General features: G+C 42.4%; 1 protein-coding gene across 3 annotated transcripts; it reads right to left on the bottom strand.

The window, feature by feature from the left end:
• Positions 1–848: 848 nt before the first annotated feature.
• On the bottom strand, positions 849–18,115 carry KAT14 (lysine acetyltransferase 14). Of its 3 annotated transcripts, none has more exons than XM_053397311.1 (10): positions 17,855–18,115; positions 16,712–16,830; positions 13,290–13,411; positions 12,564–12,745; positions 11,334–11,750; positions 8,126–8,685; positions 5,684–5,820; positions 4,088–4,263; positions 2,704–2,894; positions 849–1,073 (listed from the first exon to the last, which is right to left on the bottom strand). In XM_053397311.1, the coding sequence occupies exons 1-10, from the start codon at positions 18,108–18,110 to the stop codon at positions 900–902; spliced, it is 2,334 nt and encodes a 777-aa protein (XP_053253286.1). In that variant the 5' UTR covers positions 18,111–18,115; the 3' UTR covers positions 849–899. The 3 variants fall into 3 exon arrangements, with proteins under 3 accessions (XP_053253286.1, XP_053253287.1, XP_053253288.1); XM_053397312.1 differs by having other exon boundaries at positions 11,334–11,717; XM_053397313.1 differs by lacking the exon at positions 11,334–11,750.
• Between the last annotated feature and the right edge of the window lie 5 nt (positions 18,116–18,120).

Genomic DNA, 18,120 nt, shown 5'->3' with positions numbered 1-18,120 from the left:
AAATCCTTGATAATGGTCTATATCAATATAATAATTGGATGCATACCTGCAACATTTAGCATCTGTAGCATGTATGCTAATTCTCTTTTGGATATAATAAAATTGCATTTGATTTCTCTTGGTTCTCTTTGTTAACCCTTGGAGTGTTAAAGTGTAGAGCACCTTCAGGTCTCATTGCCAAATATCCTCAAAAGAGGTGACAGGGCCACATGTGCTAACTGCACACCTCATAACACTTTATTAGTATTGAATTACTACATTAGGGATCCTATACATTTCATGGCATTATGTGAGTCCCTAAAAATTTGCACACAGCCTTTTTATTATGTATATATCCAATCTGAATTTTGACAGGTTAGATCAGGCTTCCTCAACCTCGGCCCTCCAGATGTTTTGAGACTACAATTCCCATCATCCCTGACCACTGGTCCTGCTACCAAGGGATCAAGGGCCGAGGTTGAGGAAGCCTGGGTTAGATTTTTCCACCTAATAAATGTCATGTCTAGAGAGACTGAATCAAACATTTTATTGCTTTCTGCTAAGAATAGTTTGAACATTTGTATCTTCATTCAGTATGAGAACTCATTGGGAAACATCAACTGGTTTGTCAAAAGGGTTCTTCATGAAGAACAGGGCGACCAATTCCATTCTTACAGAAAAAGGAAGGAGTTTTTGTATTTCTGTCTTGGCCAGACAGACTCTATTGTAGTAAGTAAGTAAGTAAGTAAGTAAGTAAGTAAGTAAGTAAATAAATAAATAAATAAATAAATAAATACATACACACACTAATCTCAGTAAAGACCACAGACAAATAACTTGATAGCAATAAAGGCAACAAAGCACCTCAGTAAAAGCGCTAAACTGTATTTTATTGTAGTGACCAGATTTCCCTTGCAGTATCATCGCCGCAACCTCAGAAAGAACGCATGTTTGCATTCCTTACTGTCCAAAGGGTAGTATTTGTCATAGAAATCTAAAATGTACTCCTCAGTTTTAAATCCAAACTTCTGGTACAGCAGCATTGCAGAATTACTTGCAGATACATGAAGGGTTGCATCTTTGCCCATACAAGTCTGTGAAAAGAAAAAAAGAGTTGTATTACATGTGAGGAAGGAAATGAGGAGATAACTAATTATGGGAGCACTGTGCAGTCAAAGCAAGACGACTTTCAAGGAGGAAGAGATACTAAAAGCAGACAGAAGTATCATGCATTAATATACATCATAGATGGATAACAGATGATATAGTAAAGCACAGGTTACATCTTATACCAGTTTCTCTTGGGGAACTGAATTCAGGATACTAAATTTTCAGAATTGATAGCTTCCAAGTTTGACTGTCCTTCAATTCTGCTTGATAAGGACCTCAGTCATTCAGTACTCACAACTGGTAAACTACAAGAAGTAGCAACCTTCAGAAGATGCAAAGTTACAGCAGCTCTGACGTAGCCTTAATTTCACTGAATAAATTAAGAAAGGTACCAGAAAGAAGAGCTGGAAGAGTGGTGGAAAGTGGAAGTATCTCATTACTTGCAAATAATAAATTTGGTCAATGAACTAACAGGTTTTGTGATGAGGAGCTTGTGAAGTCATTCAGTCTGGATATGAAAGCTACAGAACTCAAGACAACACATAAAAAAGTAGATAGTTTGTTCCATGCTGGCCAAAACTGCCTTTAGGAATTTAGGGTTGTGCTGCTATTGGACCGACTAGGCATCTGTACCTGAATCCCAAAGGCAAGCCACAAATTTTACAAGGGTGTTCTCCCATCCTTAATGAATCTGCACCAGTGGCGTAGCGTGGGTTGCCTGGGCCAAGGCGCAAAAGGAGTGGCAGCATCACCATGGGGAAGGGGGCTAGCACATCATCCTGGGTCCTCCCCATTTTTTGTGCAACCTCCGAGATCTGAACTCTCCTGGGAGGTGCTGGACGTGGACTCCAACCTCACAACTGGAGCCCCTCTGGCACCGCACCTCACCCTGATCCAGCTGCTCGTAGCACACCCACAGAAAGCTCCACCAGTCCAGCCAAGGAGCCAGCATGCTGCCAGCTGAGGCTCGCATGGTTGCCTCTTCGTTCACACCAGGCACTCCAACGGCACCTGCCGTGCCTACGGCTGCCTGCTCCCGTTTAAGGGCTGGGCTGGGGGCTCTGCAGTGGCCCCAGGGCAGAAGGGAGATGAGGGGACCACCCAGCACAGCAGCGACCCGGCATGCACACTGTTGGCACCACCCATGGCATAAGAAGCGTGTTGTGCACAACACCTGCAAGCTAAGGATACAAACCCGAGGCACCAAAGGGGGCAGGGAGCAAGAGGGGGTTCTGCCCTGGCACAGGAAGGCCTGACCAGCTACCCACTCCCCACTAACAGCTCACCCAACCACCAAGGAAAAGTTCGTGCCACACCCATTGCCAGGCTAGAGAAGGAAGCCGCCTCCTAGTTTTGCAGCTCCTTTGGGACCACTGCAGCCCATTGGTATAAGATGGGCTGCGCCCTTAAGAATTTTGCACCCGGGGCAATTGCCCCTGCAGCCCCCCATACTACGCTACACCACTGATCTGCACAATATAGATGTGACAACTGAACAACGAGTAGGTCATCAAAGGGATATAAATCTTCTTGGGTAAACCTGCCCTGTTTGCACTGGTTTTTAAAGTAAAAGGTACAGATCATACTTTTCAAGATAATAAATCATAAAACTACCTGAATAAGATGATAGATCATAAAGGTTGCAATTCCTGATCTTCTCCATTCAGGGTGAACAAACAGAAAAGAGATGTATGCTTCATTGTATTTAACATCTGGTACCATAAAACCAAACGCAACAATGACCTTTTTGTAAAGGACGACAACACTGAAGTCTGGATATTGCAAGCATTCTGAGAGGTCGATTCCTGTGGGAGAGAAAAGCACACCACAAATGATCACAGATTGTTGATGGAAAAGGAACATTATATAAAATATCTATTTAAGGCTTTTTTAAAAAAGAAAGAAAAAGCTTTGCTCATGTGGAGCTCTCCTGTTTTCATAATTTGACATTAGCATGGAGACTAGTTCATGACGTCCTAAAGGACTCAAAATCTAATTATGGGACTGGTAGTAAATAATCCTACAACGAAATGTTAAGGACATTTCCACGTTAAAGGAATAATATACTGTTAGGTATTATAATTATGTGAATAAAATGACCCAGTGGTTGAATCCTGTATGCATGCATGCTTACTTGGAGGTATGTCCCACTAAATTCAATGGGTCTTTGACCAGAAGTAAGTATGTGCAGGATTACACCCCAAGATCACAGTAAATGTCTGCAAGTTATTCAACTTTTCCACATATACTTTCAAAAGCTACATTTATTCAGTCATGAGAGAGAATTAAAAACGGTTTTATAAGGTTATGAGATTCCATTGGGAACCAATCAGAAAAATAGGTGCTTGTTCTATTAGGAACAGGTCACTTCAGCCAACAGAAAATGCAGTGATACATGCACACAGGCTTTTTATTAATATTAATATTAATATTAATATTACATTTCTTTTTATTCCACAAGAGTGACTGTAAGCAACATACAGTGCAAAAACAAACATTTAAACTATGTATAAGAACAATAATAAAATAAGAACCCACAATGTACAGTCATAATATATATAGCCAACTCAACCCACTCCACTAAAAAGATGTCACAAACATACCTAAGTAGCCTCCAAATTAAGGGTCAAAATTCTGTGAGAACAAAAGTATTTTTGCCGAGCCCCTCAACACAGATAAAGGATGGCACCAGGCTAAGTACACATTAGGCACAAATTCATTAATCAACGTCCCAAAACCCTTCCTTTTCCTTTCCTTTTCAAGAAAAGCAGCTTCATAGCTTTTTACTACCCACTAGGTTTCTTTTCCAACTGTCCCACCCATCCTTCTTCCGTCTTCTCAGGATTCAAAACTAACGTATGCCTTGTGGGGGGCAGCTGAAATTCTCTTTGGGAAGGGAAGAGAGAGAAGCAGTGGCAGCATTAGAGCTGTAGTACATCTACCAGAATGGAATGAGTAGTCGCCCCATTATTTCCCTTGACCACCTAGTAAATCCTACCTGGCCAAAAGAACTCATGGCACATTGAGTTAATAGTGGGGATGTGATTAGGGCGCACATAGCAGTAATCAATGGGTGCCTCTGGCTCAGCAGTCCAGCTGGGATCATTCTTGTGCGAATGGGCACGAATCTCATTCAGCAACCTTAGTTTTGGAGGCTTGGTTTCATAATCACGCCTGAAGGGGACACAACAGCAATATTTGTCATTTTCGGAGTATAACAGCAGTCAGACTCAGTCGGGCCTGAAATTAAGACACGGGTATGGTCCACAGAGAACAGGAGAGATTTGTTGTTGCTGGGCTCTAGCTGTCAAAGCCAGTCACAAGTTGGAGAACAGCCATGTTTAAGTTCCAAGGGTGCAGCATTCTCCAGATGTCTCTCAAGTCTTATTGTGATACCATGCTGGAAAGCATGTGTCTGGACTTGGAGAGGGCCCCTTCCCTTTTCTGTCCATGCACTAAATATTTCAATCTGGGACCATATCCATCCACCAAGCTACCAAAAAGGTAACCATATCATCTATTTCACAGCAATTCAGGGACCCCATTGATGAAAATATTTTGCTATCTGTTCAGTCCTTAAGGTGCTCCATATTAATTCATTAAGCTGTAAATTGCCTTTTATTTTATTTTGTTATTAAACCTTCCTATTTGTGGAGAGTATTCCACTACCGAGACAAAATTTCTGAAGTTGTGCAAGCTGTGCTCCTGTACATTTGATAAATGTATTTGTTTCTATCCCAACTCTAGCATACTCACAGGAAGAATAGACTCTGGGCTGCAGAGAAAAATGATCCTCCTAGCATGAGAGTTTTGCATCTTATGAAATACCACCAAAAAAGGAAAGATGAGCAAGTAATACTTCATGTTTCCATGCTTTTGGTATAAAACACAAAGGGGGCAGTTGAGTATCTGCCCTGCAAGGCCACCTACACTGAGAACCCATACATCTTCTCAGGACTATGGACTTAAAGGTAAAGGTAAAGGGACCCCTGACCATCAGGTCCAGTCATGACCGACTCTGGGGTTGCGGCGCTCATCTCACTCTATTGGCCGAGGGATCCGGCGTTTGTCCGCAGACAGCTTCCGGGTCATGTGGCCAGCATGACTAAGCCGCTTCTGGCGAACCAGAGCAGCGCATGGAAACGCCGTTTACCTTCCCACCAGAGTGGTACCTATTTATCTACTTACACTTTGATGTGCTTTTGAACTACTAGGTTGGCAGGAGCTGGGGCCGAGCAATGGGAGCTCACCCCGTTGCGGGGATTCGAACCATTGACCTTCTGATCAGCAAGTCCTAGGCTCTGTGGTTTAACCCACAGCGCCACCCGCATCCCTATGGACTATGGACTTACTTGGTGGCAAAATCACCTCTGCCAATTTCAGTTCTCCATCTGTAATATGGGGATAACAGTGATCTACTTAACAGAGTAGACTTAACAGACTGTCTTTACAAACTTTTAAACATATATTTCAGCCTGAAATCATGGCCCTAAGAGTTCAGTGTTCAACAACTGACCAGAAAGAGAACAAATCTGTAGGGGAAAAGGAGAAAGAGCCATCTACTCGTAAGTGAAAACAGCTCTGTGATCTGTACCTGATGTAGGGTTTCAAAACACGGGAAGTGTAGGGACTGATAATGCTGTGGTCAGTCAAAGCATCTTCTGAGCCTACGAGTCGGCACAGAAATTTTGTTGGCATTTGCCGAAACCCCTTCACAGCAGACAGCTTAGTCTGTAAAGCAAATCCAAAAAACAAGGAAATCAGCCTAGAATGAACATAAACAAGAGAGCTATCGCTGATACACATAACATCTGCAACTGATCTTTGCAACTTGGTAAAAAAATGCCAATGGCAAGTTAACTACAGTGTACCACTGGCTATTTTATAAATGGTAATTTGCACCAACCACAAAGTGGCTGTTACTACTGTCAAGTCCAGTTTTGAAAAAGGAGAACGGACAGTATTCAGCTAGAAAGCTGCACGAGCACAATGGGATTCCCTCCCTTTCCTCCCCACATGCCATCCCCAAATGTGTACCAGGGGGGTGGGGAACCCAGAACAGGTTTAGTGGTCACACAGAGGGAGAAGGGGAATGTTCCATTGTGCAAAGAGAAATTTTTGCACTACACATTGAACACAACCTAAGTTACCCTGTCTGCAAGACGTTGAGATTACCTAGTCCCTCTTAGGAATTCAAACAGCACTGGATTACCGGTCTTAAAAATGGAGTTACTGTGACACTGTAATCTCTTTAATGGATGGAGGTTACCCAGGAGTTGTTTGCTAACCCCCCCCCCTTTTGCTTCAAGGGCAGAGCTATGCAAATGACTTTGTGACTCGTCTTCTTTCAGTGGAAGAAGCCTCCCTCACCCAGTTTCAGGGCACAGAGAGGGATTCACTTTACAAGCCCATAAGCAGAATCTCTCAGCAAGGACTTTGGCTTGTGCAGCAGGGCTTTCCCTACCATATCTCCCAACCCCCTTGAAATTGGCTCTAGGGAGATCAGGAGAACCATCAGTGAAGCATGCAGGGGGAGGAGACGTTGGATATTTTTGTGGCAAGCTGAAATGCTTGCGCAGGTGGAACCTTTGCTAGCACAATGTTGAATTCCACCCATAATATGCTCAATAAAAACATCACTTGGTTTCCAGTTAACCATTAACTTCTGTAGCAGTAAATTATAAATGAGTGCGTACATTAACACCCAAGCATATACAGATAAAATGTCATTCCCAGGATTTGGACAATGTTAGCTATTGAACCAAGGAGTCACAGAATGCTCCAGATGTCTACAGCAGTAGAGAAACAAACTGAGGTGTTTCTGGATGATCTCCATCGAGCCAAGAGTGTAACTACAGATCCATCACTAGAGGGCTCCTTAGAGCTTTATGAATTTATAGAATTCCTAAGGTCCTTTAAAGCTGAAGAAGAAGAATAAGCACATATCTAGGCTTTAGAGCTGGGTGATATAGTGGTACGTTGTCTGAAACCGAGATGGCATTCAGATTGTGATACCAGCTTCAGACATTTTGAGCTGGCAATACATTGTGCCAGCTCAAATTGCCTACAGACAGCAAAGGCGCAAGCAGGCAGATGGAGCCTGAAAGTGAACACCTGAAGGTGAACACCTTCTCAAGCTCTGCTTACCTGCCTGTCTGCACCTTTGAGAAAGGCCCCCACCCCATCCCTCCATCTCACCTGAGCCAGAGCGGTATGAGGGCTTGCACAGCTGAGAAGCAGAAGGCTTCCCATCCTCCACCTAATCAGTTAAAGGAAGTCCCGATGCCCCTCCGGCTCACACAAGCTGGAGCGGTATGGGGGCTTGCACTGAGCGATATACCAGACATTGTGGTATATCAGCATACTGCAGAATTTAACTGCTGCTGTATCACAATGATGAGAGCCAGAGCCCTACTAGGCTTTGTGGTGGCTGGCTCTTTTGTTGCCCTTGAAAACACTTCCTTGGTCCTTCTGGACATAAAAGCATCACCTAAGTATGCCTAGAAGAAATGGATATACAGTGGTACCTCGGGTTAAGTACTTAATTCGTTTCAGAGGTCCGTTCTTAACCTGAAACTGTTCTTAACCTCTGAAGCACCACTTTAGCTAATGGGGCCTCCTGCTGCCACTGCGCCGCCAGAGCACGATTTCTGTTCTCATCCTGAAGCAAAGTTCTTAACCTGAAGCACTATTTCTGGGTTAGCAGAATCTGGAACCTGAAGCGTATGTAACCCGAGGTACTACTGTAAAGTAAATGAAAATTGCTACATGTAACTTCCATAAAAACAGCAAAGCACTCACTCACTCTCTGGAAAGGAGAAGGGATTGAGCAGCCAGTGCCAAGGAACACATTGCCCCATTCCATTAAGAGAAATTTCACAATGGATGTGATCAGGGGCAGTGATTCACAGATAATGACCTAAGAAAGGGTGCCTAGGCGTGTGGTGTATGGACTAGCAGGTTGTGTTCCCTTTGCCCACTATCCCCATCAAGAGTATGGGAGCTATCAAAAAACAGTTGAATTGGAAACATTAACCTGGTATCGATCCAAGATTCTGAAATCCTGGCTGGTAGTTCTGTACATTGCGTAATTTGCTGGGGGACAGGGAGCAATTCCTTCCTTGGGTCCGTAAATCCGATCAACCAGGAGAAGGGCTGCATTCACAATACTGTCCAAGTCAAAGAGGGGCAGGCCTCTCTCGCGCTTGGCCTGCCGGATTATCAACTTGCGCCGCAGTCTCTGAGCTTCGGGAGTCATGGCTGCAGCATTTGGGCAGCTCTCCAAGTTCCTCAAGAGAAGCTTTTCTTCATAGATGCTAACAGGTGCATACTTGGGCATGCCGAACTTAGCGTTCTTATGTTCCAACTGCATCCTCCTTTTGTCTCGACCCTGGTCCTGAAGGGATGTGCGAGTATGATCAGAGTTTTCAGTGTCGCGTTCAAGTCTCTCTGCTTTTTCTTCCTCGCTCTCCATCTCTTGCTTAATCTGCTCTGGTGTCTTCACCTTCTTTCGGATCATTCCCACTGGACCACTCGGGGGTGGGATATACTCTATTCCTGGATCTATAACACCATCACCTTCCATCTCTTCATCATCTATAAACAAAACAAAATATTCCATAAATTTTCTGACAGTGTAATGAATGCAACTTATTTGAAGAAGTGTGCATGCACATGAAAGCTTATACCCAGAACATACTTAGTTGGTCTCTAAGGTGCTACTGGATAATTTTTTAATATTTTAATTTATTTTGACTGCATCAGGCCAACACAGCTACCTACCTGAATCTAGAATACAACTGTGTTTTCTTCCTAGGAGACTGTGGCTTTAATATGAAAGGGTACACAGCCATTCCCCATTAATATTCAGTTGAGACTGACCTTTCCAAAGTAGTATTCCCCACATTTGCTAGTTAAAGAGATTTTGATTTATGAAAATCAGGCCACTTTAGTAGATCCAGTGTGGCTCTGAATAGGGTGCTTAATTCAGGAAGGAAGATGGACCACAAAAATCTGACAGCAGAAAAGACAGGCCTTTCTGTAGCACAAATATATCTAAAAGTATATTGATAGAATAGCCAGGAACAATAACTCAATGGATGTATATAAAGACTGTGGCAAGTTGGTCAGAATGAAATGCTAGACTTACTAAAAGGTAAAGATAAAAGACCGCTGGACAGTTAAGTCCGCTCAAAGGCGACTATGGGGTTGTGGCACTCATCTCACTTTCAGGCCAAGGAAGCCGGTGTTTGTCCACAGACAGCTTTCCGGGTCATGTGGCCAGCAGGACTAAACTGCTTCTGGTGCAATAGGACACCATGAGGAGTGCCAGAGTGCATGGAAACACTGTTTATCTTCCCGCCACAGTGGTACCTCTTTATTTACTTGCACTGGCGTGCTTTTGAACTGCTAGGTTGGCAGGAGCGGGAACAGAACAATGGGAGCGCACTCTGTTGTGGGGATTCGAACCGCCGACCTTCCAATCGGCAAGCCCAAGAGGCTCAGTGGTTTATACCACAGCAACACCCACATCCCTATTAGACTTACTATGAGGTTCCATTACAGCAAAATATATATCAGGAGGCTTGGTTTGGTCAAAATCAAGTATGCACTCCCAGAATTAATGCTAAATACAGCGTTTCTGGTAAATGAGCCACCATAACCGCTAGATCAGTGATGGCCAAACTTGGCCCTCCAGCTGTTTTGGGACTACAACTCCCATGATCCCATGCTAACAGGACCAGTGGTCAGGGATGATGGGAATTGTAGTCCCAAAACAGCTGGAAGGCCAAGTTTGGCCATCACTGCGCTAGACTAGAGCAGCGGTTCTCAAGCTGTGGGTCCCCAGATGTTGTTGGACTACAACTCCCATCATCTGAGCTCTGGCCTTCCTAGATAGGGGTGATGGGAGTTGTAGTTCAACAACATCTGGGGACCCACAGCTTGAGAAAGGCTGCGCTAGAGGATTGTGAAAATTTGTGTCCTAGACTTTTTAGACTTGTCTACCCATGTAGTATCTGAAACCCAAGGGGTGCATTGGTTGTCAGATGTGAAATATTTTCAGCATAATTTTCAGCTCTCCTGAAATTAGCTGTTTGAAGGAAAGGCAACATAAATTTTAATAAGCAATAATAAAGCATTAGGAAAGTTAAAACACAACTGTTTTGACAGGGAGGGGGTGGAATCTCCAGAACTAGCAAGCTAGAAGGTCAACCAAAATCAAAACAGCAGCAAACAAAAAAGACATTTTTCTATGTTCTAGTGTTATTGCTTATTTTGTTTGTTTGTTTTGGTACAGTTGAGAAAATTATTTTTTTCGCATTAAAGTACTATAATAATGCCCTTTATACAAGACCAAGTACACATAGTATTAAGGAAATAGCACTTGCAGCCTTTTCTTCTTTTTCGCCCATATATATGCTTCCAGAAGAGAGAAAGTTAAACATTCCAGCAAGTACTGTATATACTTGAGTATAAGCCGACTTTTTCAGCACATTTTTTATGCTGAAAAAGCCCCCCTCGGCTTATACTCGAGAGAGGCGGGCGACGACGACGGAGGGATGAGTAGCCCAAAGGGAGCCCTTTCTCACCGCTGGTCCTGCCACCGCCGCCAGCCTCTTGCAAGGGCAGGCACAGGAGAGGCTGCGCTGTGCCTCTCCCAACCGCGGCTCCTATGCCTGCTCTTGCGAGTGGCAGAGGCAGCAGCGGAGGGACGAGCGGCCCGAAAGGAGCCCTTTTGGGCTGCCTCCACCTCTGCCACCGCCTTTGCCGCTGTCGGCGGCGGAATGAGCAGCCTGAAAGCTTGTTCTTCCTCCGTCACTGCCGCCACCACCAGGTTTGTAGTGTGGTGAACCGACTTATACTCGACTCAACAAGTTTCCCCAGTTTTTTGTGCTAAAATTAGGTGCCTCAGCTTATATTCGGGTTGGCTTACACTCAAGTATATACAGTATCTAGCAACACAGAAGGCATATATGTGATTGTCAGAAGCACTGGTTGGGTACACAATTTGCTATATGAATTAACACTAGACAAGGAATAATATTACTGATAAGTGCTTGAATATTTTTCACATTAGAAAACATTTTCCTTGGTACGTTAGTGAATATAATTATTGAGAGTAAGTATCACAGTTCCTGGTAGATGTTAAATACCACCAACAATAGAACTGTGGTCAAGAAATGGTTGTGGAAATGAGATCCAATAGAGGTTAATAGACAAGGAAATGTTAAAGTAGCTTTTACCATGAAACAGGGCCTGGGGTGGCATTATGTCTGGAATAAGGTCTGCTTCTGAGAGCAGGCTCGGTGTAGCTGAGTGAGATGCTGGTGTTCCGGGAGCAGAGAAATCTGGAGAAGGAGATGGAGATGGGCTTGTCAAAGGAGTTCGATCAGAGGAGCTCAGGGAAGAAAAGTCAACCACTTCCCCCTTCTCAAGTATAATGTCAGGACGCCGGCTTCGACTGATGAATTTGACTGGCGTGGAGGATGTACTTCTGTCCAGGAAGGCGGCTGCCTCCTTCTGAGCTCTCCTGATGTCCTTGGCTTCCTGAGTGCGAGATCTCTTCTCCTTCAGCTCCATGGCGGATTCTACTGGATTGCGGCTCACTCTCTTTCTAAGTCCCTCCACTGTAATGATAGGGTCTAATGATGGTTTTGAACCTGCCAGAAAACAAGTAGTGTGTTTGTTCCGACATGTGCAGAGAGAACACCAATTTTAGAACTTTAGGGAAGCTTTTAATATTTGACGAATTATTGCATTTTAATATTTTGCTAGAAGCCAGCCAGATGGGCGGGTTTAAATTATTATTATTACTCCAAAACAAAGACAGCATCTATTTCTACAGAAGGTATCCAACATAAACAGCTTTTTAAAGACAATAAAAATACACCTTTCCTGATACAGGAAAACGTGACAAGCAGGTGCTAACATTCTTTAATTCCAGACTGCATATAATAGAATGTGGGAATGCAATATATTTTTGTCACATACATTGAAAAATTTCCACCAAATTTTTTAGAGGAAGAAGAGAGGCAAGAAGTAGTGAAAAGGAGAACTGCAAAGTGGTAAAAGAAGCTGGGAAGAAACTGGTGAATAGAGAGGCTGAATAGAGGGGTGAGCTTGGGAGTGGCTAGGGAATGAAAACAAGAGTGGCTGAGAAGGAGAAGTAGTAACCAAGAAACATATAATGGGATATACAAGGGGCAAGAGCTATACCTATACAATACCTACCCTTTGCAGAAAGTTCACAGGTCTTAAAAAACTGAGGGTGTCTGCATGATAGCGTACCCTTCACAAATTTCTGCATTTGAATTTTTTTTGTTTTTATTTTGATTGAAATCCGTAATGTCAATAGTACAGAAGAGTGCAAACCCACTTTCTCTCCTCACGTACCCCCACCCTGCCAAAACCACCAGTTTTAAGACTATTGCACCCTTAAATGTGCAAATGATATGCAGTTTACAAATTATTACCTTTTGTTTTCAGGGCAGATGCAGAAAGCTTCTCTCCTTCCGGCTTCATTGTAGGGGGCCTATTGTGGACAAGTTTCCACCATCCTGGTTCTCCAAACTCTTGAGCCCCTGAACGGAAATATAAAGGACTCCCCACAGAAAGACAACCAGCAACAGTGCTCCACCAAGTAGAAGTCTTCTTCCTAAATCAAAGAAAGAGAAAAATGTCTCTGAAAGAGAGCTTTGTTTACTACATTGGTAGCAGATTGCTAGTTCCTCTTCAGATCTTAAGTGAAATTAATGGGATGAGCACAGTAGCAAGGACTGGAAGCAGGAATCAATTTCTGCAATCAACTATAGCTGAAATGTATACGCATTATTTCAAATTTTATTCTGGATTCTCAAAATCTTAGGACAAATTACAAATGAGGGCTAGGAGATGTTAAGAGACACTCTCAACATGGTGCAATCTTGTACTATTTTGAAAGACCAGAATAAACTTTGAAATAAAATGGCCGTATATTATGGCCTTTGCTGCTTGCAGAAACCAACTGGAGGGAGACAAGCTAGGGGAAGTCATACTATGCAGAACTATACAGAAGTGAACTAGCTATTGACCTTCACCCACTATGGATACCTTCTCTCTTTTACTCTCAAGTAGGAGAAAAAAAATGTTTTCCTACATTTTAATTATATGTGGACGTTTTGTTCTTTACCTTCAGTTTCAAGACAACATAATAGCATTACCGGTTTCCTAGTAGAAAATTCCAGTGTTTTTCAATGAAAGAACAAATGTCTTCCTTCCACCTGAAGTAGCCTTGGCGGCCAGTTCCTTCCAAGGATAGATTGTACATTGCCAGCATAACAACCTGAAACACAAATAGGAACCTCTCATTTACAATAGGTAAGAAAGATTTTTTTCTGGGATAAAATGATTCTCTTCTCCCAACGGGGTTATATAAAATAATCAACTCTTAGATAATATAGGGTTTTGAGGGGGATTAATCTGCCTGGATTAAGATTATCCTAAATGCATCTATTTCAGTTAACGAATGTTCAGATATGTTTTATCCTTAAAAAGGAACACGACAAATGTGTCCTTTATTACCCTAGTTGGGGCAATAAAAATACAAATGTAAATACAAGGAGCTAAGATCAGACAAGAGCAATTTAAAACTAACTGGTATGTGGATGAAGTCATCTGGGAAACTCCTAAATTTGTTTTACAGAATTCAATGCAATTTCCAGATACAAATTGATTTTCACAAGGCCTGAATGGTTGGGCTTCAACTTGGATAGAACTACAAAGGGAAAAACAACAGGGTACAGTATCTGATTCCATTGAGGGACTTTCTAATTAAATACTTAGAAATTTGATACTACTATAGTCCTAACTACTATGGGAACTCATGGAAGAGTTTAAGGAAGATTTGTAGCAATGGGCATACTTGAAGATACCCTAATAAGGGAAAATCTTAGATTTTTTAAATCTGTACCATTTGATAGTATTTATATTTTTAAATATCTCTCTGCAAGTACTCACTACAGCAATTACTAATTGGCAAAAACTCAAATTGCATTTCCTATTGAATTGGAAGTAGCAGAAAAAGTTATATCATGATGAAGAAAAAAACAATGATGCATTAAAGAACTTTTGCAATGTTGCTATGTCAATGCAATTTAAGGTCTTACTTTATTTAGATGAGAATATTTTTGGAACAAAGTAACAAATCAATGAAACTTAAAAATACACTCTTGCAATGTAGTTAATCTGATGACAGACTTGGTTAAAACACATATTTAACCAAGCAGTATGCTTTAAGAAGGAATTGGAGCATAAACCTTGTCAGGCAATTTACAGCTTGGAGAAGGATAACTGAGAAATTTATTTATTAAAGAAATTTTGAAATTTTATAACTGATTAGATTAGCCAACACCATTCCCTTGACTCCAATATTCACAAATAAAACATAGTTAATAGTTTTTCTTCTATATTGTGGGGTAGTAGTCCTACTTGCAATTTACTTCAGGTATCTTCAGGAGGCAATTTAGGGAATGGGATTAGCATGTCAGTCAACTGACTACATGTAATTTGTCTAAGTAAGCCACTATGCAAATGGACTTTCTCTATTTCATTATGGTATGTCATCTGTCAGCAAGGAGTGAAGGCAACTTGTCTCTTGGCACTGGAGCAGTCTGGCTAAACTGCAAAGTATCTCCCACAGTTTACCTAGTATAATATCTAATTTAACTGAAGACATCGCCCAGGAGTAGCCTAAGTAGTCTTCAGGCCACTGTCTATTGGAAGAGTGTTGGAATAGGAGCAGGGAGCCCGAGAAAAAGGCTTCTTCCCTTTACAGAGGCACTGTTGGACTTGAACTAGTTTCCTGGGGTTTGTCTCCACACATGTGCAATACTGAACTATCTATGCTTCCTTCTCTGTATGTCATTCTGTTGAAAGAATTGTTGTATGCGTGTGCATGTTATATTTAATGGAATTTAAGCTTCCGAATGCAAAGATGTTTAGAATGTACTCTTCTATGTACATCTACTATGCTTTTAGTAAAAAAAAAGTAAAGGACCCCCTGACAGTTAAGTCCAGTCGTGAACGACTCTGGGGTTGCAGCGCTCATCTTGCTTTACTGGCCGAGGGAGCTTGACGTTTGTCTGCAGTTTTTCCGGGTCATGTGGCCAGCATGACTAAGCCGCTTCTGGCAAAACCAGAGCAGCGCATGGAAACGCAGTTTATCTTCCTGACGGAGCGGTACCTCTTTATCTACTTGCACTTTGACGTGCTTTCGAACTGCTAGGTTGGCAGGAGCAGGGACCAAGCAACAGGAGCTCACCCCGTCGTGGGGATTCGAATCGCCGACCTTCCGATTGGCAAGCCCTAGGCTCAGTGGTTTAGACCACAGAATTAAGTGCACTCAAATTGTTGAAACACCCGCGGTATACTTGTTTGTGGGGTTGTGATTTGTGTGTGATGAGGTACTGCAGTATCAAAAAGGCATTTCTCCGTCAATATTGCTTATGCGGGTGTATTCTCAGCACACTGTATTTGTGGTGTTGCCTTGGACACTGGGGTGAGTCCGGTGCTATTACTAAATGTTATCTCTTACTTAAAGTGATATCATGGGTATACAGAATATCTAGGTTATTGATACATGGCTTAAGGTTGTTTCAAACATTTGCAAATTGATTCACATGTAGAAATCAAAGCAGCCTTGGAAATGTAACTTAGGGGTGACTATAGAGGAAGTAATGTCTGTTACAGTATGTCTATTGTTAAAAACACTGCTTCCCAGTAGCCAACATGGTGACTGAAAAGTGTACCAGCTTCAGCACCAGATAAAATCTTACTAAGCTGACACACCTAGAAAACCAGGCCTCCTATACGTGAAACAATTTACAGAGCTGTGAATCATTCCTTGGCTAGTCATAAGATTTCTTCATCATCATTATTATTATTATTATTATTATTATTATTATTATTATTATTTCCCCGGCCATTCTGGCGGTTTACAACATATCTGAAAACATAAATACCAAGTGTTAAAATCTCCCGATACAGGGCTGCCTTCAGATGTCCTGTAAAAGTTGTGTAATTATTTATCTACTTGACATCTGAAGGGAGGGCATTCCACAGGGAGGGTGTCACTACCAAGAAGGCCCTCTGCACATATAACACATTGAGTTTCACAGAGTCCACATTACTGTCAATGTGGTTCCCCATCTATCCACTAGAGGAGATGCTGGACCAGCACAAGTTGTATTATCTACCTTGCTAACCTCCTGATTTTTGGAGGGTCAAGGCTACTCTATGAGCACATTCCATGTTTCTCAGTTGTGTACTGCAATGCCAAAAAGGCAGCACAGCTGATTAAATTTGGAACAATTATTTTAACAATCCATGGCCAAAATATAATTTCCTTTCTGTGTTTACATAACAAATAAAGAACTCTCAAATTAAAAAAAATTAATCTGGCTTTTTGCAATGAGTTTTTTTAGACTCCAAAATAGTCATGTACCTTTAAGGGTAAGCAAATATAAAACCTTAGAGTCACACTTAGAAGCTTGCTAACAACCCCTCCCCCTTGCACCTTATTGTAATACACAGAAATGTGAAATCCAGTTTGGGTGCAATTACTAAGGGTCTGCTTGTTACTTACCTGCTGCCAAGTTAGCCTCAGCCGTTCAAACTGTTCCTTCCCATCTTCTGAGCAATCAGAGCAAGTAAATCTGAAAAAATTATCACCTTTGAGATAGGTGATCTGTTCTCTCACCTGATCTGTAAACAAGCAAACAAAACCTTAGGCCTTCTTTCCCAACAAATGGGGCCTACACAGCAACACATTACGAGCAAGGTACAAAACAGCACAAATGGGGTTCATCCCAACAGCATTCATCCACTCTGCATTTTGCTTGGTTAATCACCTCTTACAGAAATCCATGTAACCTCAATTGGTGGGCACATCTGTCTCTATTTTGGAGATATATATGTGATATATGTGATGTATCATAAGTGCAATTCCTTTTGAAATCTTAAGAATTGTGCATGCAGATTTTTTTTTCTCAAATAGAAAAAAAATCTTATCTATAGCTTTTATGTAGTTCCTGTGAACGCCATCCAGCCATTCCCTAAGAGGCTAGTCTAGCCCCTTCTAAAGGGATCACTGGAGAGGCTAGCCTTGGCCTTTAAGTTCACATGCCAGTGGACTCTGCTAGGGCTGAAAACTGAAGAGCATATGCAGTTGAATCTTTGTGTAGGAACAGGCTTTAACTAGTTTTCATAGTCCCTAGTGCTGATGGGGGGTGCTATGGGCAACATCCAGCAGAAGGGGCTGAGCTTAGAGGAAGCATACACTTGCCATGAAGGAAGCTGCCATAAAGGCTCTGATGGCTAAGGCTTGTGGGTCCTGCGCAGCATGATCTCTGCCTTCCTGCCAATGGTGTTCTTCGGGAAATCCTCCCCATGTTTTAAAAAGGGGAATGGGACATCCACTCATTCTTTCTTCTGAAAGGGGCATAGCTGATTTACCAGCAAGCAGGAGGCCCAGGAAGCTTCTGAGGTCTGCCTCTCACTCATGATTGTGGACTACAAGTCATGTGGAAAAAGGAATCCCCTTTTGCTAGGTTTGTGCCTTGGGAAGGATGTGCTTTCAAGTGGCTTTCGTCTGATCTGCTTCCTGAAGGCCCAGCTCAGCAAGGGTCACAATCTTGTAGGTCTTCCTGACCACGGCCTTGAGGTCAGAAGGGCAAAACACAGGACACGTTTTTATTATTTAAAATAATCAAGAATTAGGAAGCCTTACTTGCTGGTATCCATTTCTGACATCTTTCACAGTAATAAGACATCTCTTCTGTCCAGGATGTGTCCCCTTCATCACTATTTATAGAGTCTCCACTCTGATCGTGACTCAAATCCACAGATGCCTGATCTTCAGACTCTACTATGAGAAGAGTTTCTCCTTCCACTTCTCCTTCTTCCAGCCCTTCTGAAGGCGATGTCCTTGTGGCTTCATCATCATGACGGCTCATCATCTCGCTCATGTACACATTAGTATCCATTGTGAACTGG

Source organism: Podarcis raffonei, chromosome 7, assembly GCF_027172205.1.
Source record: "Podarcis raffonei isolate rPodRaf1 chromosome 7, rPodRaf1.pri, whole genome shotgun sequence".
NCBI lineage: Eukaryota > Metazoa > Chordata > Lepidosauria > Squamata > Lacertidae > Podarcis > Podarcis raffonei.
This window is presented reverse-complemented; position numbering and strand designations above follow the sequence as displayed.

Bases quoted from the DNA above. Each gene is read 5' to 3' on its own strand.
- KAT14 (XM_053397311.1), bottom strand. From the start codon at position 18,110: ATGGATACTAATGTGTACATGAGCGAGATGATGAGCCGTCATGATGAT. The intron at 13,412-16,711 runs GTAAGTAACAAG...TTTGTGTTTCAG, and splicing joins TGAGGCTAACTTGGCAGCAG to GTTGTTATGCTGGCAATGTA. The intron at 8,686-11,333 runs GTAAAAGCTACT...TTTTGTTTATAG, and splicing joins ACCCCAGGCCCTGTTTCATG to ATGATGAAGAGATGGAAGGT.